The following is a 24,902-nucleotide window of genomic DNA, read 5'->3' on the forward strand; positions in this document are numbered from 1 at the left end:
CCATATAACTGATCTTTCTTACTTTAGGTCACACCTGGAACACAGTACAAGATGGTTTCCAAATGTCGTCAGACAACAGACTGAAGTTTGTTCCTGAGAACGACACACATGGACTGGCCACCATTGGAGTTCAGGCATTGGATACAAATGGTCAAGGTACAGTGATGTTTAAAATGGTACATGCAATTGTTAGTCAGATTCACCACCAATAATCAAAGGTGGATGTCCTGCTTGAGCTCATTTAGGTTGGGTTGTTTGGGACCCATGTTAAGTCAAATTTGTGTGAACTTGGGCTTGGGTTTTACAGACTAGCTATACCGGTATATATCTCTCTCTGGACAACCAAGAAGCTTGTTTGGTTTAATAACCTAATACTGTTTTGAAAACCTTGTGATGAATGTGCATATATGCATAACATTTGCTTCAGTTAATTGAATCTTTCTGTGCTTGCGTTCAGTTGTGGCAAACCACAGTCTGGCACAGATCATCTTGCCAGTGAAACACAAGCCTGTTTTGACTCCCGTTAGACTAGGACAGGATGTTGTCTTATCTCTGTCAGAAGACCAGACAGATCAAGTGTATAACATGTGGGACTATTTCACTCTAAGCCATCCTGATGCTAATGACACAAAAATAAGTAAGTTCCTTTACCTGAGATCTGCTGTGCTTTCACAAACATATTGACAAATGTAGTTTTAATTAACAAACTAGGCAACTAAATTTGGCCATTACATAGAATATGGTATGAAATTAAGCTGCAAAGTATAAACTTGTACTGTTATACCTGTAGTTTCAGAGCAACCTGAATTTCAGTGTAAATCAATATACTTTCTTTCTATTTCAGATTTCCCACTAAAGCATGTATTACGCTACATCAACAACCGCAACCTTCCATTCTACATTAAGCAGATGAATGAGCATTACAACAGCATGTATCAGTCCATGATGGAGGAGCGCAGGGCTCTGAAGACCAAACCTCTGGGAGTGCTGGTCAAGTATGAACATCCACCAACAACAACTGATGACATTGCAGGTCAGCTTCTTTATTCATAACTATATATAGCCCCTGCCAGTTTGTCACTATTGTGTATAGCTAGTGCTTATAATCTGGTTCCTATTAAGAAAATTTTAAAATGTGCAGCAATATATTACTTTGGAATTGTGAAGGTTTTTGACTAATTTGACTTATATGCATATTTAACGTTGTTGTATATTAAGTCAAAGTGACACTTGGTCAAAGTTCTGGCTGTGCATTGAAAAAATGAATAGGGAACATGTAAAGACTTGATATACTCAAACATTTGCCAAGTGTCTATAATTTGTATTCAGGAACATATTGTACATGCATTGAATAATTCTGTCAAAATGTTAATTATCCAGTTGTGATGTTCAGAAGGCAAAAATATTAAATCTTATACTGGATACTCACTTAGATCTGCTAGATACTCAGTATTATGCAGGGACTGTGCATTACATCTAGCAGATTTAAGTAACTGTCCAATATGAGATTTAATATTTTTGCCTTTTGAACATTGAATAATTCTGTTTGAATTATTCATATCACTACAATTTCACATCTCAGTAAAATATAAGGGCAGAAGCATTAGCTACTCATTTAAAACAGTGTTTGAATTATGTACTGGTGACCATTATTGGTTTGAAGAGCATGGAAAGACAAAAAAAAAGTGAAAAAACCCTTTTCTCAAATAATTTCAGAATCCAGTACTGTCTCTTGAGCCTTTTTTTTGGCAAAATCTCATGAATTTTTTGATTTATTCAAGGTGATTTTGTGTACATCAAGGGGAATCAGCGCAGAGAAGTAATGTTTAACCTAGGTTTCTATGAAGTCAGCCATGAAGATTGGGCTGATTATATGATGCATACCAATCAGAATGCTTATAGCTTCATGAACAACATGGTCAGACTCGGCTTGATGCCATCGACTGCTAACGCAGGGGTGAACTTTCCCTCGCCAAGTGACTTAAGGAAATGGGCAGCCTGGGGCTACATCAGGCCTGATGAATACGGTGACTACGTGCTGAGCACAGATGTGAACCAATTTGCGTTTGTGCCGACTAAAGACTGGGCAGGTAGCTTCCGCCTTATCCTACAGCCCTGGGATGGTACTGACTTAGGTGACAATAGTTTTGGAGATGGACAATATCTTACAATACAGGTTGTTATTATTAATATATCTGAATTTTCTTTGTATATGTTTTTCATAATTTATTTTATAAGCAATCTATAATGTATTTATAATATAATGTACATTACAAAACAATATTTGAAAGGTTAAATTGTAGTTACTATGATTCGTTTTATGCTATATTATATTACATTTTTCATAATGTCAAATTTAGAATAAAATCTTAATCTGTCACATATTATATACACATCCTAATTTCTCAATATTTTTGTATACTGTATTATAGTTCATAATGGCACAATATAAAAATATGTTCTGTATAAATATATTAATTCACAGGAGAAAAATAAACCAATTAACAGTCCATATTTTTGTACATACTAGGTCAATCCAGCCAATGATGCACCTCAGGTCAGTTTTGACTCTGACAAAGACACGTTGTCTCTCACGGACAGAGAGTTCAGGAACTTCCTACTGCCACACATGCCCTATGACATCAACAGTAACGATGGTTTTCTTGCCAGTGAATTGGTGAACAGATTCTGGGCGGATCAGGACAGCCCCTCCCTGGGTCTGGCCATACTGAAAGCACAGGATTCTGATATTGGTTAGTTACAAGATATGTACTGGTTATGATAATAATAATAATAATAATAATAATAATAATAATAATAATAATAATAATATATTTATTTTAAGTCTAAATTCCAAATCTGTTCAGTAGACTTTACAATAAGTACAATTATGTGTGGCACATATACACCTGTACATAACAGTTTGATGCCTGGTCATTATGATCTGTGTTGACAATCTTGCCTCCCTGGGAAGGTTATTTAATATGGTTACTTTATATGTCCAAATATATTTGTATGGTATATTTCCAAATGTGTTAATCTTTTCTTAAGTGTCCAGTCCAGCCTTTAATTGAAAAACCATGCTTAGTATTAGTACAATGTACCAATATAGAATACTTAACAGAAAGATCAATGACGGAAACCAGCTGTGTTTTTTGCCTTTGCTGCAGTGAATTTTTTCACTTGCATACATGTAGATATGAACTTTTTTGAACATCATTGAACTGAAAACAATTATGAAGAAAGTGAAATGACAAACAAATTGTTTCTTATACCAGTATATTAATTAACCCATCTTCTTTACAGGTAATTTTCAGTACAAAACACCTGGCCAACAAAACTGGAAAGACATTACCAATTTAGATACCAACATTGAAGATGTAATAAAGATTGCTACAAGCCCGGCTTATGTTGATGTCTTGTACAAGATGATCTCATATGGCACAGTGGATGACGCAAGCAAACAGCTGATTGCTAGACGCATAAGCAGTGTAAATGTCACTGCCCTCCTACTCGACCCAAATGCCCGTGTGCGTTACAATCCAGTTTCACCGTAAGTACAGTTGTGCTTGCCTTCCTTACTTCTTAAATATTACAGATATTAAATACGTTTTCTCACTTTCAAGGTACTCTGTAATGTATACAATTTTCCTGCCAAAACAAATTTTCCTTTGGGGAAAAAGTAATTTTTCTCCTACTCACAAATAATTGCTCAACCCATGCCTGCATTTGGATCTGTGTTTTTTATATTCCATTTTGATATAAAAATAAAGTTTTACATGACTGGCCAGTCATTTAGAGTAGCATTTGCTGTACTGATGTTGCCAAATTACAGTTAACAGTCATGGCAGCAGTGCCATGTTTAAAGAAGCTTGAGAGTTTTATGAAGATATCTTGAATGCTGCAAAAATGTTATTGCTTATACAAATTGATCTGTGTTTTAGTAATACCACATGGGGAAGGTTTGAGGCCCTGCGCTCCACTAAGTTTGCCTTCGCTGCATGGGATATGACAGATAATCGTACCTCTGGAAGTAACGTCACATTTGCCCTGCCTTGCTTGGTGAGTGGGATTTTTAAGGAGACAGAGACTGAGTAACTGTACTTTAGACCCAACTGGTACATTTTACCATTTCATTTTCAAATATTTTATATCAATAATATTTTTACTTCACTATCACTGATACATTAGAAGCCATATGAAGACTCAAAAGTGAAGAAGCAAATAACTAGCCCAGCATGGGTACATATGATGCTGAAATGGTGGTATTAAAAATCATTGTTTTCATAGCCTTGGACCAATGTCTGCAGTTTATGTGCCACAACAATGAATTCATTTGTTATAACAGGACATTATTAATTTCATCTAATCTATATACATTTTAAGCAACTTAAAATAATTAGTTTGCAAAAGGTATGTATGGAAAAAAACATAGGCACACTGTAGGGTATGCTGAATTTGAGATGAGAAAGATTCAATTGTAAGTTCATGTGTGAAATTAAACGATTGAGTGACTGAAAACAAATATATGTTTATATTAAATGTAAATATATATATATATATATAATACTTCAAACATATATCCATAGGCCGAGTTTGGGTATAGTGAGGTAGAGTATTGTATGGATGTTGTCACATTGTATTAACCCCAATCCTATACCATCAGTTTCACGAAGGAAACCAAACACAATTATTTTGCTGTTATATTTATGTAAAGTTTCTTTTAGGATGAGAAATGTATACATTAACATGTAGGTTTTGTCTACAAGTCATACAAGATAGAATTATATCTCATTCATGTGTGCTACAGCTGAAGCACATGCCCCCAACCCACCCCTCCCACCCACCCCCCAAAAATATAACACATAACAGTTTATCACTCACTTTTCATATGGTGTGTATTTGCACAATATTGGATGTGTACATTACTAGTAATTTCTCTTAGCCTGGAAAATTGTGTTCTTCTTTCAAACACCGTGTTATTTTAGCAAGAGCATGCGCAGTAACCAAGAGGTCCACCCATATTTATAACTCCTGTGACACTTACTGATTCTTTAAAACATAGCCTGCAATTATATAAATATTTCTGTAGTGTTGTAGTTTCAGAGGAACATATGTTACAAGGTACTTGTGTATATTGATAATGGACATGTAGTGATCATACTTGTATTTATGCTTTATTGCCCTTCTGGCTGTGAACATTATTGTATTAGTAATCCATTTTCACAGAAATGAATTTTTATCATATATGGGAGCCTTTTTTAGTATAGTGGATTCTCTTCGGTATTTTGATATTTTTTATATTAGGCTTTTGATTTAAAGAGTTTACAGAATTTAGACCCCTCCCCATGTAAAAGGCACTAGTATGCCTGTATGTTATACTCATTAGATTATATTGCATATCTCACACAGGAATGTGGCGGGAGCAGCTCTGTGTCCTTCTTCTGGATCAACAGCGTGATGCACCGCCTTGGCTGTGATGGCATACCAAGCAGTGGAAAGGTTGAGAACCAATGTGGAATGTGTGGTGAAGATGACAAGTACTGTATGGATTGCGCTGGAGTCGTCAATGGAGGTAAAGAAACATCAGGGGCGAATCCAGAGATATTTTCTGAAAGTCTTCCAAATTTTCTTTGTAGATCCATCTTCCAATATTCTGTAATTGTAGAAATTTAAAAATTCTAACCATTTTCCATAAGACCAAGAAGACGGGTTCTGTCCACCCCTGAAACATGATATAATAATGTGAAACTTAAACACCACCATCCTCCTTTGTGTTCCATATATTACCACAATATAACTGCTTAGAGTTTGATTTTTGAATTTTTTTCCTCTAAGATATGATATTTTTTAAAAATATATATGTTTCTCCTAGCTATAGCCCTTGAGAAGGCATGAAATCAATGTTGTCCCCAAGAACAACCCCTTTTTAGATTTGAGTGGCCTAATACTGCAGTAAATGAAATTAATTATGTTACATGGTCTCCAGGTGCTGACTGGGATGTTTGTGGCGACTGCACAGGGGGCACCACTGGTCTAGCCACCAACTACAGACTGGACTGCGCTGGACACTGTGGTGAATTTGTATCAGTAACTTATGACACTTTTACAGGAAACAGGAGTCTTTGTATTCGGTAAGTGTATTTATGTGAGATTTGTGTTAAAGCACGATAAAATGATTGTTCTGCAGATGAACTATGAAGAACTGTGTTAACAAGTTACTGAGGCACTTGACCACAGGTACTGCAGCATATATTCTATCATTCAAGAATTTCTCTTAAAAGAATAGTTATAGTGTGTTATTGACTGCTTTTTATTTTTGCTCTGTGAAACAGGGCAAAATATTTTATCCTTGTGCCCCCTCAGCAAAATTCAGGGTCAGCTAGCATCGTGCAATCATGTGCATGTACATCAGGAGCGGATCGAGGATTATTTGAAGTGTGGGGTCAAAATGCCAGGCCTCGGATGCAAAGCTGACTATCATCCCTTGGTGTGGGGTTCGGGCCTGTTTAAGGGCTCTGAAAATTTTTTGGTGTTTTGGAGGGCAAATGTTGCCCTTTGGTATGGTTTAGAACTATGATTCAGCTAGTCAAAATTCTAATTTCAAGAGGGGAATATAAGTGTGAAATATTTTTCAGAAACTGAAGGGGAGGATCAGGACTCCCCTGCCCCCCCTCCCTTTAAATCCACCACCGAACATGTTGTACCAACACCCACTCATAGAGGTATTTTCTTCTCATTTATAGAGCAGATCACCCCCTTGCAAGCAATAATGCTGCAGAAAGAGACAGAGCCATCAGGAAAATTTTCTGTGATGGTGTATTTCTTAGTGGAGCAGACATCAATGAGTAAGTTTTCTTTAAAACAGTGGACTTAAGATGATCTTGTCTATCCTTTGAATTATGCTGTCACAAAGCATGTAATGACCACACCATTATATACATGTACATGTACAAAGATTTTCCTGGAAGCGTTAGTCATTTTTAATTTTCCTTTATCATTTATAGCTAAGCTCTAGACCCCTAGCTTCCAGTTAATTAAAGAATGATAATTTTTTCATTGTAAATGACATCCACACATGTGATGCCCTGCAATTGAGAGATATGTAAAACTCTGTTTGTCACCTAATAATTTCACCATATCACTATCTTTGAAGGTGTTTTGTAGCATTTGCTTTTGGAACGATTCGTGCACTGATTCAAATACGAAAGAAAAAATTACATGTAGCACTTTTACAAATTTTGCATACTCATACCAGTATTACGCATTTTGTAAATTATTGTCTTTGGCAGCCAATTGGTGTCAAACTAAAACAAACAAATTCAAATTGCTTTCAAATTTAGTTGCGGCCATTGTGTGGGTGGCACTACTGGTAGGGCAGGTAATTATGGGATGGATGACTGCGGTGAATGCAATGGCACTAATGCATGTGTGGACTGTGCTGGGGTAGCCAATGGCAACCAGCAAGAGGATCCCTGTGGACAGTGTATGACAAGATCAGACCCAAATTGGGGAGCAGGTAGGTGACTGGTGGCCTAGGACATGCCAGCAGGAAGGTCATTTAAGCCAAATGTGAACTAGCAGTTTTTTTTTTTTTTTTTTTTTTTTTTTGTGTGTGTGTGTGTGTGTGTGTGTGTGTGTGTGTGTGTGTGTGTGTGTGTGTGTGTGTCAGAACAGATACATCTAGTAATCATTTCTTTATTGATTTAAAGTTGCTAGACTCAATTGGACTCACTAGTTTCACTTAGACAAACAATTCTTCCCCTGGTGTACTTTTAATAAAATAAAAAGTTTAATGGTCCTATATATTGAAAATCAATGTGCAGTCAACATATGTGCTTTGAATCAAATAATTTCAATAAATTTTGTATCATTTTTTTCTAAATTTCCTTTGTAGGATGTATTAAGATTCATTCCATTTACCCAGCCATCAGCAGAGTGGGTGTGGCTGAGTCTGTCATCATACATGGGGCCAGTCTCTCTAACTACCAGGCACCTACTTGTAAACTAGTCCATGAATCCACTTCTCAGGTAACTACTGGAATAGAATCATATGTCATAGAGAAATATATGATTTCATTCAAAATGCTGTAGGTACCAATATGTGTTGTCCATCATTTCTCGAAATCTGTTCATTCTGAGATTGCAGTTGTTTGTTGCATATAAAAGAGATTTATTTCCATCCATCTGAAGCTCCCATTATCTGGAATGTCAGCTTATGTGTTTTTAATATTTCAGATATGGTGATGTATATATATCACCATTTTATATCATAAAATGTAATTGATTAAGTTATGAAAAACTCCCCATTTACCTCATTAAATTATATTTACTACTGCTATCTTAAATCCAAGTTTTGACAATTTAACAAATTTTTTTTTTCAAATTATTGTTAAGGTTATATACTGTATAAATACTTATTACGTATATCAACTCTTTTTACCCAGGAAATTCCTCTAACAGTGCTGTACTTCCATGCTGCTCGAGACAAGATCTTTGCTAGGGTCCCAGACACGACTAACAATGCAAATGGCGGACAGTACATCCCATCCTGTACGTTCACCAATGCTAATGGCGGTAATGTCGACCTTCAGATGGCCGGGGAGAGATACACACTGTATGCCTCACCCTCTGTGTCAGCCATTGTGCCATCTGATATGAATATTGGAGACACTGTAAATGTAAGTTGTTGAAAGAATAATGGGATTTAATGTATTTAATTTTGAATATCTTTAAATTTTATAGTTTCTCTAGCTACCTATACTATTTCATTTAAAGTAATGCTTATCATTTAATAGAGCTAAAAAATGTGCATATTCTTGTTACTCATTTTAGCATTTCATGATACCATTAAAACAGAGTATTATCTGGTTTTGTTCTCAAGTCACAAACTTAACGACATTTGCGGGCTTTTATAAAGATTTTAAAATCGACTGTAGTTTTTATCAATCTTATATTTTTAGCTTATATTGAAGGCAAGAAAAGATAGAAATGCTGTTATCAAAATTCAACTACAGTAGAAAAATTCCTAACAGGGATAAATAGCAAAAAAAAAAAAGAAAAAAAAAGGAATCAAAATAAATCTCTTTATTCAATATTTCATTTATTTTAAGGAAACAGTATAGATGTAAAAAATTTTTTTTTTCATTTTTCCCAGGCTATTGTAAGGGGTCAGAACTTCTTGAATAGGGATACAACATTGTGTTATTCCTACATCATCAGGCAGAAGGAGCGTGGTTTCTTTAGCACCTGTCAACCAGACAGATATGGCATCATCTATTTTCCAGTAAGTCTCCAACAGAATTGAGTGATATTGATTAAAAATGATCTTTTTTAGTGAATAATTAATAATGATGACATTTAAAGATAAATATCTAACTTGGCATCTCTTCTATTTGGGCACAAACTTTGAGGGGCACACATAAGTACTACATCATTATATCATATTGATCAAAGATTTTCAACTAAACAAATTGAATGAGCTTCATTTTTGAGGTTGTTGGAAACTATCTTTTGTCTATATGTCATTGTAAACAGCACACAAATATGTTCAACTTAATCATTTATACTTGTGAACTAAGCAAATCTCAAAGGACCTATATGTAAACAGAAGACCTGTTTTCTGTAAGCTTCATCTAAGTTGGCTAATTATTTTTAATATCATAGATACCTTAAAAATGTGATGTGGTATTTTTAGGCAACCTATCTGAACTCGAGTGCTATTCAGTGTGACCTGAGTTGTCTTTCTGGAGTTAAAGTTGGCAAATCCCTCAACATTAGTGTTGCATTTGAGAACCTTACAAGAGAAGATGTGTTAACAAGGTATGGTGTTCCCATTAAACCTGTGTAGATAATTGATATAGGACATTTGCAGCAGTGCCCAATTCCTTTTTTTTTTCTAAAAGGAAAAGAAAGAAAAGAAATGAAGAAAACAACATATTAGAAGCATCTAATAACATGACAAAACAAATACCTTTTTTCATCCTTGTGGCTATGAAATACAGTAAAATTATCCTCAAGTTAAGAAATTCTAATATATTTGAAAAATGAAGTCCCTTTTATCCCATCTTTTTTAAGCTAAATCTTTGGTCTGCCACTGGTGTGGGGTGATATTAAAGACACTGATATATGTTTCATGTAGAATTGATAAGCACCTCTAAAAAATTAAAACTAAAAGATGAGGGTTTGGATTTACCAGTTATTTTTTCAAATTGACATGTTTGCTATCTAAGCTTAAAATCTTTCAAATTTTTTTTTCAGTCAACCTGCCCTGTTTACCATCAATGCACAGAAACCAGTGATTGCCTCGGTGATCTTGGGCAGAAGTATGTGTCGTGTGTTTGTCACTTTTGATGTGAACATTGATGGCCCAGACACCACAGATTGCAGCCAGTTCTTCACAAGTGTTGCCACCTTTGGTACCAGTAAGTAAAGTCATCAATTATATTTAATTGCCAAAATCACCCTTCCAAAAATTTCCTTTAGGACTCCATGTTGTCTTTAGAAACAATTCAATTTTTTATCATTCGTACAGTAAAGATACAGTAAAGATCTGTTTCTCCACAAGCTTAAATTCATTCATTTTCCAGCATTTAAATCAGGGAAAATAGCTTTTTGGTAAATTTTATGGCATGATGATCAGATATATATTGAACTTTTGAAAAGAATGATGTTATTGTGATGTATTTTTGGTGCAATTTAAAATAATAAAGCATGCTTCTTATTTGCACTTGATAGAAGAAATGATAAGCATAATACATTATAATAAAGGTTTTTATCATGATAGATTACTTAAATTAATAAGTATTACATGTAATGCAAGGTATAGGCATCTGTTGTTTTATGAAGCCTGGCTGAGTTTTTTTTTCTTTTTTTAGGATAATCAGGCTATACCTTTACCTTTTTTTTACCTTTTTATTACCTTTTATGTGATGCTATGAATTTTAACTTTTTTCTCTTTAAAACAGACCCCATCTGTGCAATCAGATCCAGAAAGCTTGTCGTTATTCTTGGTCGCCCCGGAGCCAGTGTCGGTCCTGGAGACACCCTGACACTGCGGGACAATGTGATTTTCACGGCCGGGTCAAGTGTACCCAACTACGCTACAGGATCAGGGACTGTTACCAGACCAGTGAGTGGTTCACACTGATTTCGTAGCATATTTCTGATAGGTCAAGAAATTAATTTCGAAACTCATATTAGATCATCAAATGTGTCAAATTGTATATTTTATACAGTTATAATAGACTGGATCTCTTGACAAGTCTGATTTTCAAGTTTGCTAAGAATTTGTCAGGAATCAGTTGTATGCATTTTTAAGGGACTCAAGAAGTACTGTTACTTGCAAGTTGGCTAATAATGAGTGCTTATAAGTTTGTTTGTGAATTTTTTTGCAATTGTAAAATTACTGTTTTTGTTGTCAGAAAAAAAAACTTTGCTGTGCAAATATTGTAGATGCAGGGTGAAGGTCCTTTTTTCAACCATTTTAGTCATAAGATTAATACATAAATGCATGAAGAAAGGAGGGGGATTGCCCCTTATTTTAACATAAAATTATGCTTCCCATGTGCCTGAACTATGATATTAATACCTGCATGGGCTTTTCTTTCTCCAGGAATCCGCCATTCCTGAAGTTGAACTGGTAGGACCTGGAACTGTTGGTAGCTGCGATTCCTTTAATATCCGCGCTCGTTTCACAACTGGCCTCTGTGGCATTGGCCTCTCTTGGAACGTGACCTTCGCAGACACCGTGTCAGCGAACAATATCACATCTGCTGCTCAGACTGACCTGGAGGAAATGCAGGCAGCTTTGGCTTCTGCTCCTTCTAGAGCCAGGAAGATACCAGTGGCATCAGACATGGTAAGTACTGGTGTATGGCAATGACAGAACCGAATGCAGGGTTTTGGCTGGGAGGGGGAGCACAAGGCTAAGACTTAGTTCTGCAATTGTGAAATAGTGGACATTTAGACAATTTTACAAAAATGAATGACAGTTGGAATGCAAAAGATGCTTTTTTATGGAAAAGGGGGAATCTCTTAACGTGAAGAGGAGGGAGGCACATTAAGGTAAAGAGAAAAATTGATACCAAATCTTTCACAACAAATCGGTGCCAATTGTTGAAACCGCATTTGGCCAATAAATACAAGTATTGGAATGATCAGTTTGAATGATTTGAATGATTGCAAGAAGCAATTGCTATTTCTGTAAAGTCACATTGACAATGATCACACTTGTTTTATTTTCCCAGGGAATACCAGGTTTTGCTTACAACTTCACCGCAACAGTATCAAACTCTTTAGGAGAAGGAGGCCAGGCTTACGTCATTGTGTCCAGGGACGTAGGGGATAAACCACTCACCATTATGTTTGAGCCCTTAACTGGTACTGTGCGTCCTGACAGAGTCACTCGACTTGGAATACGCATCAAAACATCAGATTGCTTCAATGGATCTCTGTCTTCTGTGTCTGTAAGCATAAAACCATGTGCACTATGAAAAAAAACTAAAGATTTTTAAATAAAAAGAAATAGAAGTAATCTGCAAACTGTTGTTTGAAATGTTTCCTGTGTAATGATGGTAAAATGTCCTCTTAAGACACTAAACTTGTTGACAAACATGTCTTTTTTAAATGAAATTTGAATGTTCCAAGAGGTGTGGCTACATCACTCTCGGGCAGATTTGCTAGTAGACATTTATTGATTTTGGTAGTAAAATGTTAACCCATAACATATGTATTATTTTCTTATATATGATGTTTACATCGACAGCCACTGATTTGTGTTTAAAAATTGTTCCTTACTATAGGTGGTATGGGAGGTGACCAACGCTGCAGGCGTGACCTTTACTTCTCTACCCAAGCCTGGCCGAGTAATGATACCTAGAAACAACCTTAAAGGTGGTCGCACATACACAGTGCAGGCTACAGGTAAGTTTGGCACAGTAAAACAATACAATAAGAAATTCTGAATAATGAAATGATTGTAAACATTTTATGCATTCTTGATATCAGGAGAGGCCTGAATGTCTCAGGTAACATTTATTGATTAATTAATCACGTTGATTGTTTCCTAATTTTACCACAGAATATACTTCAAGCCCCTCTGTCAGAGGACAAATGTTTCATTTGTTTCGGATTCTGTATAAGTCACCATTGATATTTATAATCACTTGTGAATTGTGATACCAGTTACAATCCCTGATGATGACACTGCCACCACTGTTGCCACAATGGACATCACAGTGCCCAGCCAGGCCCTGAAGCCTAGAATCCTGGGTAGCAGAGGGGTGGTGGGTTCTACCAGTGAGATTGTACTTGATGGGACACGGTCTTCAGATCCAGATAACTCTGATGATCAAACTTACTTCACTTGGGGTTGTGAGGTAATTTTAGTTTATTGAGTTTATATCTTATATCTGATTTGGTTGATGCACATGTAAATGACTAGTACAACAAAATTATATTTCCTGTATAGATGTTTCTTAACATGAAAAAGAAAAGATATGAGGATGATAAGAAGTGAATCAACCCCATAAAAAATGACCCCAAATTATATTCAAGAAGTGCAGGAATGTTGTCAAAATAAATTGTGACCACATCAAATGACCGAGTAAAAGTGAAAATATTTGTAGTTATTTTCTGTGTTTAAACATATTTTGAAAATGATTTTTTTTTTTGCACATATTCTCTTATTTATGATGACTTATTTTAAAAACAATTGAATTGTGCCTTCATTTTTTCATGTTTTATTTTTAGATATTTCCCAGAAAATTATTTCCATGTCTGCTTTTCTTTCAGACTGTAACCACCAGCTCCAACGGCACAGAAGAAACAAATTTGTGTATAGTCAATCATAATGGCAGTTACTCCTCTCTGGATGGTATCATATCTACTTTTACCAGCCAGGGTGGTCAAATACTAACTCTGGCGGCTGGACTTCTGGGACCTGCAGAGTAAGTGTCTTCGAAAGTTGACCAGCCGGCCTCAATAATCAGGGGTGGACAGAGGCCATCTTCTGGATCTTCTGGACAGTCAGAATTTTTCAAGTTTACATTGACGGGCATCTAATTTTTTTCTGTTAGAAGACTATCAAAAATGGAGGATGGATCATCAAAGATAATTTGAAAGACTGTCAGAAAATATCTCTGGATCTGCCCCTGATAATCCCCATTTCAGTGGACTTCTAATGATTACTTTATGTCACAGTACATGTAGTTCATTCTATGTAAATTGACTATATGACATCTTGAATACAACATAAAAAGGACAGAGAGTAATTATATTAATTATTAGGTTTCACATTCAAAATTTATATGGAATGAACATCTGTTTTTCCTAAATGTTCTTGCTATTCTTTTATCTCTACTTGCTATTCTTCTATTCAAGTTACAAATTCACCCTGACCATGGCTAAAGGCAACAGACGTGCCAGCTACTCTGTCTACAGGAAAGTGAAGGCGGGCACTCCCCCTACTGTCAATGTCCCCGTAGGAAGAGGAAAAGTCAATCCTAATGACAAACTGAGCCTGAAGGCCACTGTGAGCAGTCCCACCTCCGCAGTGATTATCTGGGAGTCTGTTGTAGAAGACGGTTGGTACACTTACATGTTCATGTATCATTACACAAATATATTTGTATTTGTCTGCTTCTCAGTCTGATGGAAAAAGTGCAGGATTAATTTATCACCCCTTGAGTACCAGTTTTAGCTGATTGGAAGGCTTTAATTGGGATAACTGGTGAATATGTATACACAATGGGCTATAAATTATATTATATGTTTTGTATCATATGACCCTAATTTGACCTGTATGAGCAATCTTGTCCCATAATGGTATACTTATTCACCCTGTATATATATATATATATATATATTTATCAAATGTTATGTGCACACCATCCTTTAAGCTTCATTTTGGCCACTATAGTTGAAAAAATTGTTTCATTTTCATTTTAGGTGTTATCTTTTCTGTATAACGTAAAAACAAAAGTCATGGTTGAAAATTTGTTTGTGATACAAGCTATCACATCCATTAGTAGGAACAAAATCATAATGCTGCAACAGCATCAATTAACAATGTCTGTGTTATATCTTCATCAAGGCTACCACGTGATCGACCTGGAGCAGTATGTGAGCAGTGTGAGTGATATCATCCGTGTGGTTGAAGGGTCATTTTCCAACCTTCCTGCCGACCTTGCCCTCTGCACAGCCAACCTCCTGAACTGCAGGCTCCCGGAGGGGGTCAAGATGAAATTCCGCCTCACGGTCATCCCAACGAATGGAGAGGACAGTTTTGCTGAGACAGTGGTCCAGACCAATGCTGTGCCTACAGGAGGGGAATTAACTGTATGTGTGGTTTTATAATAAATCGCAGATTCACATGGGTGAATGTTTTCAAGATTATGCCTAATTTCAGAATTTTCAGTCCTTTTTTTTTCGTATGATGTAAATGCGATGAGAAATTGCAAGCAACGTTTTGAGGATTTTCAGTTTTTACAACTTTCACCCATGGATTTATACTGCTGTTTTTACTGTTTAAGTTCATTATTGTTTGAAAAACAATTTTGCAGTTTTGTGGAAATAAATATTATATCTTTCATTCATGTGTTCAATGAATGTATACCTGTTACTAAATGCAAACAGTAGATATTAGATTTATTTAGCTTATTTACTGGTACTAACTTTTACAGTGCACCTCAATACAACAAATTTTATGAAATCTATAATTATAACATTATTGACTAAAAGAGTTAAAGGGTATACAGTTTGTACAGACTGAAGGTAAACGCTTGCTTTAACTGTCAACCCAGCAATACTGCACAAACATTGTATTTTAATATAAAGTGAAAAATGCTTTTGTCACAGGTCTCCCCCACAACTGGAGAAGAATTGAAGAGTTCATTCACCCTGAGTACCACTGGCTGGACAGATGATACGGAGGACTTCCCACTGAGGCTTCAGTACTTCTGGACAGGAAGTGATGGACAGCAGGTCGACCTGAATGCTTGGCCTTTTAGTGCTGCTGGGGACCACAGCTTTACTGTCAGCATGCTTAAAGCTGGTGGGTTACAGAGAAAGTTGTGTGTGCAGGCCCGTAGCCAGGGGGGGTTCGGGGGTTCGAAAGAACCGCCCCTTTTGTTGGGAAAAGGTCTGTTCTGGGTAAAATTTGATCTAGGTACATGGGGATATTATGGTAAAAGGTCCACTTTTTCAGAAAAAGAACCCCCCTTAGAAATTGCTGGCTACAGGCCTGGGTGTGTGTGTGTGTGTGTGTGTGTGTGTGTGTGTGTGTGTGTGTGTGTGTGTGTGTGTGTGTGCGCGTGTGTGTGTGTGTGTGTGTGTGTGCGAGAGAGAGAGAGAGAGAAAGGGAGAGAAAAAATTGTTGAGAAAGCTTCTGTATGTGCCAGTATATTAACTTGTCTCTTTGTAGGTGTTTGTGTGTGTTTGAGAAAGAGAGAGAGAGAAAGCTAGTGTGTGTGCATGCATGTGTTGGCATATGCACGCTTTTACAAGAATATTGAAATTTTACTAAAATGTCACTTATGATGAACAAAGTGAATCATATATAATAGAAATAGCATTTAATTTGCGTGTATGTCTGTGCACATGCATTACAAAAATTGCACATCTAATAGCTAGTATGATGACATTATAAACAGGAAGCTATCAGTTTGGAGTCAGTGCCTGCGATCAGAAAGGTGCCTGTAACACAGCTGTGGCTGCACAGATGGTCAATGTTACCCAGGCCTCATCCATGAGTGATACAGATCTGCAGAACGCTTTACAGTCAATCTCTGAAACAGTGAAAACAGGTATATATTCCCCCTCTCTCTCTCTCTCTCTCTCTTTCTCTCTTTTCCTTACATGTACGTACCAACACACCCATTAAATAAATTATTATTACTCACAAAGCTACAGTGTATCAAATAACAATCTCCTGCTTACTCATCCTTTATAAGTGCACACTACTGCATGCATGGTTGCTATATAACTGTTATTGTCTTTATCAACCTACATATTTCATTTTTTTTTTATGTATTGTTTTTAGGTGGTGATGATAGTGTGGCCTCACTCCTACAATTTGACAACATCTTGAGTAGCCTCACCAGTGGGGGGAATGTTTCAGCATCAGCTATTGAAGCACAAAAAGCAGCTCTGAAAGAAGTGAAGAAATCTGTGGTCCAGTCGAATATTAATATGGACCCAGCGTAAGTCTTAGATAGTTGTTATGTGCTATTGCCATTAAAAGTGTATGCATATGTGACTATGTGCCCTATGCACTGGATAGATCAAATTCAGATATCAATGTAGAGAAAAAGTTTTAAAAGAATTTAGAAATTCTAATTCAGCTATAAGGATCCATGGACAGATATCCAAAAATCCAAGATACTAGTACAAGATACTAGTGCTTTTTCACATTTTTACAGTTATGCTGCTGCAGCATTTGTGAACTGCCACTGTGCCTAAGAACTGATCTGTGGCAGAAAAAGTAAATGAATTCAATGAACCACATAGCAGCTAGTATGACATAATGCTGAAGTTATATGTCATTTGCTTAGGAGTAGATAACTAAGAGATATACAAAAAAAAATGCAAAAAAGTCGTGTTATAATCCAAACTTCAACATACTTCTATTTATAAACAGAAACACATGTCTGTACATCTCCCATGCTGTGGTTGTCCCTGTCCAATTTTCTTTGTTAGTAAACAGTTTATTAATTTGTGATTTATTTTATTCTTCAAATTTCCTATGAATTGTAGGACTACAATGCAACTTGAGTCCAAAAAGTGAAACTCAGAATAATGTGGAATAAAATAATATTCCTGAATCCACTGTACTTGCTTTGCTAGGTAAAATTATTTGGTATTAACTTTCTTTCTTTCTGTTTTCAGGCAAGCTGATAGAGATACTAATACCAAGACTTTGGAAAATATTGTCAGTCTGACAGGGTCAGATGGACTAGGAACCCTTGAAAAAACCCAGTTTTCAGCCAAAGTGAAGACAATTGTCACCAAAATGTTGCAGGGTTAGTCACTTACATGGCTGATAGGAATAAATATTTAAGCATTTCACTACAGCTGCAAAATTTTTGTTAATATGCTTGTTTTGAAAAGAGGGCAAATGACTGAAGTTTTGATAATATTGGATTATACTTCAATATCAGAATAAGTTTCACTTTTGCCAAACAGCACTGATCCATGAACTATGAAAATGTCTTATTCCTTAATACAAAATTTATACATCGTTGCAGGGAATGAAACCCATTTTAGGCATAATGAATTGAATAGAAGGCAATGTATGTTGTATTTGTTGACTCAACAAAGAACCTGCAGGAGTTTTCAAACAGTGTAAAAACGAAGTAAAATAAATGGGAGGAAAAGGTTTAAATATCATTTAAAGAAGAAAAATATGTATTTTTGTAACTGAAATGCTTGGTTTATGAACTATAACATTGTGACTGTGTTGTTTTTATACAGAAGTGGAGGTGACTGAAGCAGCGGAAAGAAGAAGAAGAAGAAAAAAGAGATCAGTCAGCAGTGGAGGCAGCAGTGGAGTCTCCATGTCAGAAGCTGAGGTAAAAAATGAGTCATTTATTTATTTATTTATTTATTTATTTATTTATTTATTTATTTATTTATTTATTTATTTATATTTCCATTTATTCTGGAACTCAAGATGACATTGAAACTTTCTAGATGTATTTCTAGCTATGTACCAGAAACAAAGTTTATGATTCTTATAAATTGACAATCTTTTAAAAAATGAGGCAATAATTTGTACTTTAATTTGTTCATGATAAAGATTTTTAAATATTTAGAAATATTTGCTATATGGCTGAAGTGCTAATAGTTTTCATTGACATGAACTTCGACCAATATGAAATGAAAACTGAACATCAATTGATCAAATAATAAAATAATTTTAAAAGTGATGTCTTCATTAAGTACTTAAAATATCAAACTTTCTTTCCAGGCAGAGAACTTGCTTAACTCTTACAAACTGCTGTACCAGAATGGGAACTCCAGAACTCTCTCCACAGATTTTAACAATGACATCAACAATATTATACAAGGTCTGTGCCGTGGTCTGTCAACAGCTGACCAAGCCGTTCTAGCAGAGAACACCATTGTTGTTCTGAAGACACACAATCGGCTCTTCACTGGGATCAACAATGAAACGCTGGATGTTGGATGCAGTGGCTGCACAACTACTGTGAATTATACTTCAACTGTGGGTATTGTATGATACAATTCTTTGTACATGAACAGTTTGTTTTCAACAGGTTTTGTGTGGTTTTTCTCATTAGGGTTTTGTGTAGTTTTTTCATTATTTAGCAATTTTGATGCAGAAATGAATTATACATTTATGCTAATGAAGTGTACTAAGTTCCTAATATTTTTTTTATCTTCAAGTGATATTTGGTCAGCTCTATAACCCCGGAACAAAAAAAACATTTGCAATTTCATTACAGGTGACTCTGGGTTCAGAGATAGAGAGCACCTATACTACTTGGAATTGCACAGGGAGCACACAATGTTATGGTTTGTGCATTGGCTCTGCCCACTTCCCGGAGGACTACCTGACCATCACGGCCACCGTGGCCAGCCCACTCATCAGTACCCGCCGCAGTGACATTGTCATGATGAAGTTCCTGAACACGGAGACAGAGACATTCGAGAGTGTCACCAACCTGACAACGCCAATGGTGTTTGACATTCCTATCACTGGGGAAGTGAACACGACACAGTACAGTTTGGAGGTAACTTAGAAACTTACTGCATATGGCATTAGGAGATGTGTTACATGTAATATATGTAATGGATTATAATTACAGACTTGCATTATGGGTAAAGAAAATAATTAAGAAAATGATGACAACAGACACATGCTGAAAACTTTTCAGAATGGCCGGACATTTGGACCGGCAGTAATGAAAAATTTGCCGGACCGAATGGAATTTTGTCAGACCGAAAATCACCCTTTTCATTTGAGACAGATACTACCAGTAAAATTATGGTAGCTTACTTTGTTTGTGAATGTGATAGGTTAGAACTGGAACAGAAAAACACTTTTGGTTTTATTTTATTTTATTAGTGAAGTATGTCTGTCAAATGATAACTGTAAATTCAAAATTGCTGCTCTTAAAACTCTTGTCGGTCTTTTGGACCGACCATATCCAATTTTTTACTGGTCCAGACAAATTTTCCCGGTCATGACTGATTGGACCGGCAGTTTCAGCATGTCTGTGACAATTTTTTTTCTTTTTTTTTAGCAATGGCAAAGTAATTTTTTTTTTTGAAAGATTACATGTAGTTTCGTAATCACTACTCTCCAGTAAATACTAGATATATTAAGTAATCACATTTAATTTAGCAATTAAAGAAAATAAATATAAAATTATTGGAGTGCCAGTTTTACCTTGAAGCAAATGCACATACCAGTACTTAATCATGCATTTATGTAATATTGTCACACAAGCAATTAACGAAACAAAGATAAAATATTAAAAACTGTCTCCTTAGTGTCGCTACTGGACAGGGTCAGACTGGAGTAAGAGTGAATGCACTTCAGGAGAGCCAACAGCTAGAAATGACACCACCTATGTTACCTGTTCATGCACCTCCCTGGGGCATTTTGGGTAAGTTGTCAAGTCAAAATATTGGATATTTTTGGATATTTAGTTATCAATCTTTGTCACTTGTTCATGCACTTCCCTTGGGCATTTTGGGTAAGTTATCGAGTCTTTATCATTTGTGTACAGTTGTATATGCACTTCCATTTTGAGTAAGTTATCAATCTAAATCTCATGTTGATGATGGTTATATTATACTCTGTAGCTGAAGCTGTTAGAAATTTGAGTAATGACAACATAAAGTGTGGTCCATTTTAAATCAGTCACATTTCTTTCAAATGAAAATTGATATCATGTAGAATAGCATGCTTATTTTTTGATAATCCAATAGGATATATTCTGGCACAGTTCTAGAGAACATGTATATCGTCAAAATGTGTATGATTATTAAATTCATTTTTTTCTTTCTTTTCTTTTCGTCATAATTTTATTTTTGCTTTGCATAAATAGGCTGTAATTTTTTTATTTTTATTTCATCACACTTTATATCCTTTACTGGATTCTATTCCAGTGTTTTTGAAGCGGCCCCTATCACAACTACTACTGCAGCACCTACTACTGAGGGACAAACTACAGAGGGTAGGTGGCAGCACTGTCTCAGTGTTATCTGCTTTTTTCTTCATCATCTTGTAAATAAAATTTCTCAAAACTGGTGTCGTGCAGTATAAAAATAAAAAAGAGGACTGCAAAACTTTTGTATTTTATGTATAAGTTTAAGTTGTTGTATTTGATAATTAATCTTAAGTATTATTTGGTATTAGGTTAATGAGAAAAATATATCATATTACAGTCTTCTGCTTTAGTTTTTTTCTTATATAAAACATTTATCACTTATTTTTCATTAGGCACGCTAGCCTTGACAACAGCTTTACTGGCTGTTAATGTTAATTCAGGTGCACTTTGTGTTATTATGTTGTCTTTGTACCGTAGCAGTAATGTAATGATTCATGTACTGGAACATGTATGATTTGTCTTCATTAAGCATTTTGCTTTTTGCCCCAATTCAATTTTGTCCTTTCATAAAAGCTTTTATTTTTTCATTTTTGCTTTAGTAAAAACTATTTTATCCTATGGTAAACAGCGATTTCTAGATGAATATTACAGCGTTGTTCATGTTATTTTATTTTAATGTGGGATGTGAAATGTCTGTCTGTACAGTACAGTTGTATATGTCTCTCTTTTTACCAGTACATGTGGTTGGCTGCATGATGCACAGCTTCATGCACATGCCAGATATGACTGTGTGTGTGTGTGTGTGTGTGTGTGTGTGTGTGTGTGTGTGTGTAAGGCAGGTCATGAGGTGACATATTCACATCCCATGAAGCCATGGTGGGTGAATTGAAATGGTACATTATTATTTGAATCCATTTTATCATCCCAACACCTGCAAGTGTGCTAGAATAATGTGTGTGGAGAGAGAGAGAGAGAGAGAGAGAGGAGGCTGTACAGGTATATATGTTTGGTATATAGTATGTGCAATGTATCTGTGTGTATAATATCTTTATCTGCAGTCTTCAGTATTGTATTGTTAGTTGGTAGAAATGTTCAGACAAGGAATGCTTTAAACTGATGCACATGTGCCATAGAATGGCCAGATTGATTGACTAAATTTCCTGTTGTAATTTATCTATATTTTGTGCTGTCATGGTGTTTTCCCCCATGAACAGTATACTCAAATAATTTAGTGAAATAAAAAGTAAATATAGAAGAAAAGTAAACATTTAACTTCCAGAAACATTGGCTTTTATCTTTCAAGACAACAACAGTGCAACAGGTACTAAAGGTACCTTTTTATCATTAAGCCCTCAATTACTCTTCAGGCCAAGCATCTCACTTACACCATTTTATATACAATCACTTTCAACAAGGCCCATCCAACCAGTATATACTACCTGTAGTAGAAATAACTCAAATAATCTGAACTAGTAAAAGCAACTTGGGGAACTGAGAATACTGATTGACTGTTTTCTGATTTATAGTTGCCCAGACAACTGAGGCACCAACTGCTGGAGTTACAACAAATGCTGCAACCACCCCTGCTACTACAGTTGCCACTGTTGCTGGCCTTGGTGATGTTGAGCAGATCACCGTCACTCTCACGTTTAATGTGGATTACCAGACCTTTATAGGGGAGAACAGATCTGAAGCCATTCAGAGCTTCACCCTTCAGATTGCCATTGCTATTGGGGTTAACTCTTCTCGAATTGTGAATTTGGATGTCAGATCAGGTACGTAATCTTTAAATGCAAGGTGAGGGTCAATGTGCATGCAAGGTGAAGGTCAACATACATTCAAGGTGAAGGTCAACATGCATGCCAGATGGAGGTCAACATGCATGCCAGGTGAAGGTAAACTTTTAAACTGAGAGGTGACACTGCAAAACTATAACATTAGGAGAAAGCACTTGAAAATAATTTTCTTGCAAGGTCAACCATATTTGCTGTGCACATTTACCCTTGTAATTTTGCTATAATGACTCTAGATGTTCTAGATTAAATATTTCTATCCTTAGTCAAAAACATGGTAAATGGTGTAAACCAAGGTGTTACAAGAGGTTATTTGTATTTTTATCAATTGAGACCCATTAAATATCTCACATTCAAAACATTCCAGGAAGTATCATTGTGACCTTTGACCTACTGGCCCCAACCAGTGCCTCAGAACCATCAATTGGAGCTGCTCTGGCCACTCTACAGAACAGTGTGAATGCAAACACTTTCACCCTGACTGCACCCAATGGAGGAACCATCTCAGCTGCCTCAATGACGTATGCTACTCCCACAGGACCAAGTAGTGAGTTTTTTTTTTTAATTATATAATAGCAGTTTTAATGGTATACTATACATGTGGCACATTATCATTGGTTGGGAGGAAGGCTTCAAAAATATTGTTATTGTTATTATTATTTTGATTTTGCAGTGGCATTGGTTAACATATTATCACACTTGTAATTTGTTATAAAGGAAACAATTAAAAATGTAATCCTTTCTTGCAGTTTTATTTTCAAAAAAAAAGTTTTTTTTTCTATCCAGTATTATTTGTAATTTTAACAGTGTTGGAAAGCAGGATTAATAATGGGCTTTCAATTAAAACATATACAGGTACATACCTTCAATTAATTTCAATTATAATATAATGCTTCTGTAATTTCAGCGAAAGACACAGGCAATAGTGCTATGACTTACATCATAGTGGGTGCAGTGTGTGGGACAGCGGTGCTGATTGTAGTTATTGTCATCATTGTCATTGTCGTGAATAAGAAGAAGCAGAAGAAAGTAATGCCATCTCCCAGGGAATCTGCCATTGATCTCAGTGAGTCGAAATGGGATCTAATGTAATACACCTTGAGTAAAATATTTACTTACTGGAACTTAATCTGTTTTATCAGCATGGCTCTGTCTTTTCCAGTAACCTCATATGTAAGTGATTTCTTGAAAGTTGCTTCTATTAACAGCTTCTATTAACAGCTCACCTCTGCTGCTCCCTGTCTCAGCAGAATCATGATTTCAGTTACCCTTGAAACTTCCTACATTTAAGGAACTGAGCGGTATGAAATTGAATGAAATATGATGATAATTTGCTGTCTGTTCATCTTAATTCTAACTGCTTTCCAGGACATGTGTATCTGTTTACAAAAATGAATTCAAATTTCGACACCCTCCTCTTGAATTTCAGAGTCCTATGGCAAACGTCACTCCCCTGAGAGCGGGATGACACCAGTCCCTGAAGACAAGTGTGCATCCCCGAAGCAAAATGCTGCTGGGTCTAGCAGTTCTAACAGTGAGTCAGACTCAGCCCAGGCAACTGCCAAGGATCCCAAAGACACGTACAAACCTCTCATTTGGTATGATTTATTACAACATTTATGTTCTACCTAGGTCAGCATATTAGTACAGTAGTGCAAGTATATTATATATTAAACATCTGTATTGATTTATAATTACAGGTTTCCAGTAGAGTTTTGATATTGTCTTATTATACACGATTATTTTGTAACTTTTTCATCAGCATGTGCTATTGAAAATGTACACACTGTTTAAATAGTGAGACAAAAGGCACACGTATATGCCTATTTATATTAACTCTTAAGAAAGATTTAAAGGGGTTACCAATGTTTAATCAAATGTTTTGACAATACTAGGTATGAGCCTGCAGAGGTTGACAGCAAAGATCCAACAGTTGAGCGAAAACTTGCGGACAGCCGTAACAGCTCTAGAGCATCCCTCAACTCTGCCAAAGGTAATGGTTTTTTTTAGAAGTTTCCATACACAAAAT

General features: G+C 35.9%; 1 protein-coding gene across 4 annotated transcripts in view; it reads left to right on the plus strand.

Moving 5' to 3' along the window:
• Positions 1-24,902, plus strand: part of LOC106179341 (uncharacterized) — a 38,834-nt gene that overhangs the window by 12,255 nt on the left and 1,677 nt on the right. For 2 of the 4 annotated variants that reach the window (XM_087011311.1, XM_087011312.1), the window contains exons 11-50: positions 28-156; positions 458-637; positions 845-1,033; positions 1,782-2,176; positions 2,531-2,753; positions 3,307-3,553; positions 3,945-4,062; positions 4,590-4,610; positions 5,413-5,575; positions 5,990-6,134; positions 6,747-6,848; positions 7,344-7,519; positions 7,898-8,031; positions 8,448-8,681; positions 9,158-9,286; positions 9,698-9,822; positions 10,261-10,424; positions 10,968-11,131; positions 11,615-11,860; positions 12,249-12,467; positions 12,804-12,924; positions 13,186-13,379; positions 13,795-13,949; positions 14,383-14,585; positions 15,095-15,339; positions 15,859-16,054; positions 16,653-16,805; positions 17,042-17,201; positions 17,887-18,020; positions 18,472-18,569; positions 18,968-19,225; positions 19,467-19,754; positions 20,518-20,633; positions 21,139-21,206; positions 21,473-21,520; positions 22,607-22,855; positions 23,241-23,420; positions 23,781-23,939; positions 24,303-24,471; positions 24,769-24,866. In XM_087011311.1, the coding sequence (XP_086867437.1) occupies positions 28-156; positions 458-637; positions 845-1,033; positions 1,782-2,176; positions 2,531-2,753; positions 3,307-3,553; positions 3,945-4,062; positions 4,590-4,610; positions 5,413-5,575; positions 5,990-6,134; positions 6,747-6,848; positions 7,344-7,519; positions 7,898-8,031; positions 8,448-8,681; positions 9,158-9,286; positions 9,698-9,822; positions 10,261-10,424; positions 10,968-11,131; positions 11,615-11,860; positions 12,249-12,467; positions 12,804-12,924; positions 13,186-13,379; positions 13,795-13,949; positions 14,383-14,585; positions 15,095-15,339; positions 15,859-16,054; positions 16,653-16,805; positions 17,042-17,201; positions 17,887-18,020; positions 18,472-18,569; positions 18,968-19,225; positions 19,467-19,754; positions 20,518-20,633; positions 21,139-21,206; positions 21,473-21,520; positions 22,607-22,855; positions 23,241-23,420; positions 23,781-23,939; positions 24,303-24,471; positions 24,769-24,866 (6,795 nt within the window). The remainder of the gene's footprint in view (positions 1-27; positions 157-457; positions 638-844; positions 1,034-1,781; positions 2,177-2,530; positions 2,754-3,306; positions 3,554-3,944; positions 4,063-4,589; positions 4,611-5,412; positions 5,576-5,989; positions 6,135-6,746; positions 6,849-7,343; positions 7,520-7,897; positions 8,032-8,447; positions 8,682-9,157; positions 9,287-9,697; positions 9,823-10,260; positions 10,425-10,967; positions 11,132-11,614; positions 11,861-12,248; positions 12,468-12,803; positions 12,925-13,185; positions 13,380-13,794; positions 13,950-14,382; positions 14,586-15,094; positions 15,340-15,858; positions 16,055-16,652; positions 16,806-17,041; positions 17,202-17,886; positions 18,021-18,471; positions 18,570-18,967; positions 19,226-19,466; positions 19,755-20,517; positions 20,634-21,138; positions 21,207-21,472; positions 21,521-22,606; positions 22,856-23,240; positions 23,421-23,780; positions 23,940-24,302; positions 24,472-24,768; positions 24,867-24,902) is intronic. The other 2 variants (XM_087011315.1, XM_087011313.1) reach the window with 2 other exon arrangements.

The sequence above is a fragment of the Lingula anatina genome, chromosome 4, assembly GCF_051362555.1.
Source record: "Lingula anatina isolate TDL-2025a chromosome 4, LinAna3.0, whole genome shotgun sequence".
NCBI lineage: Eukaryota > Metazoa > Brachiopoda > Lingulata > Lingulida > Lingulidae > Lingula > Lingula anatina.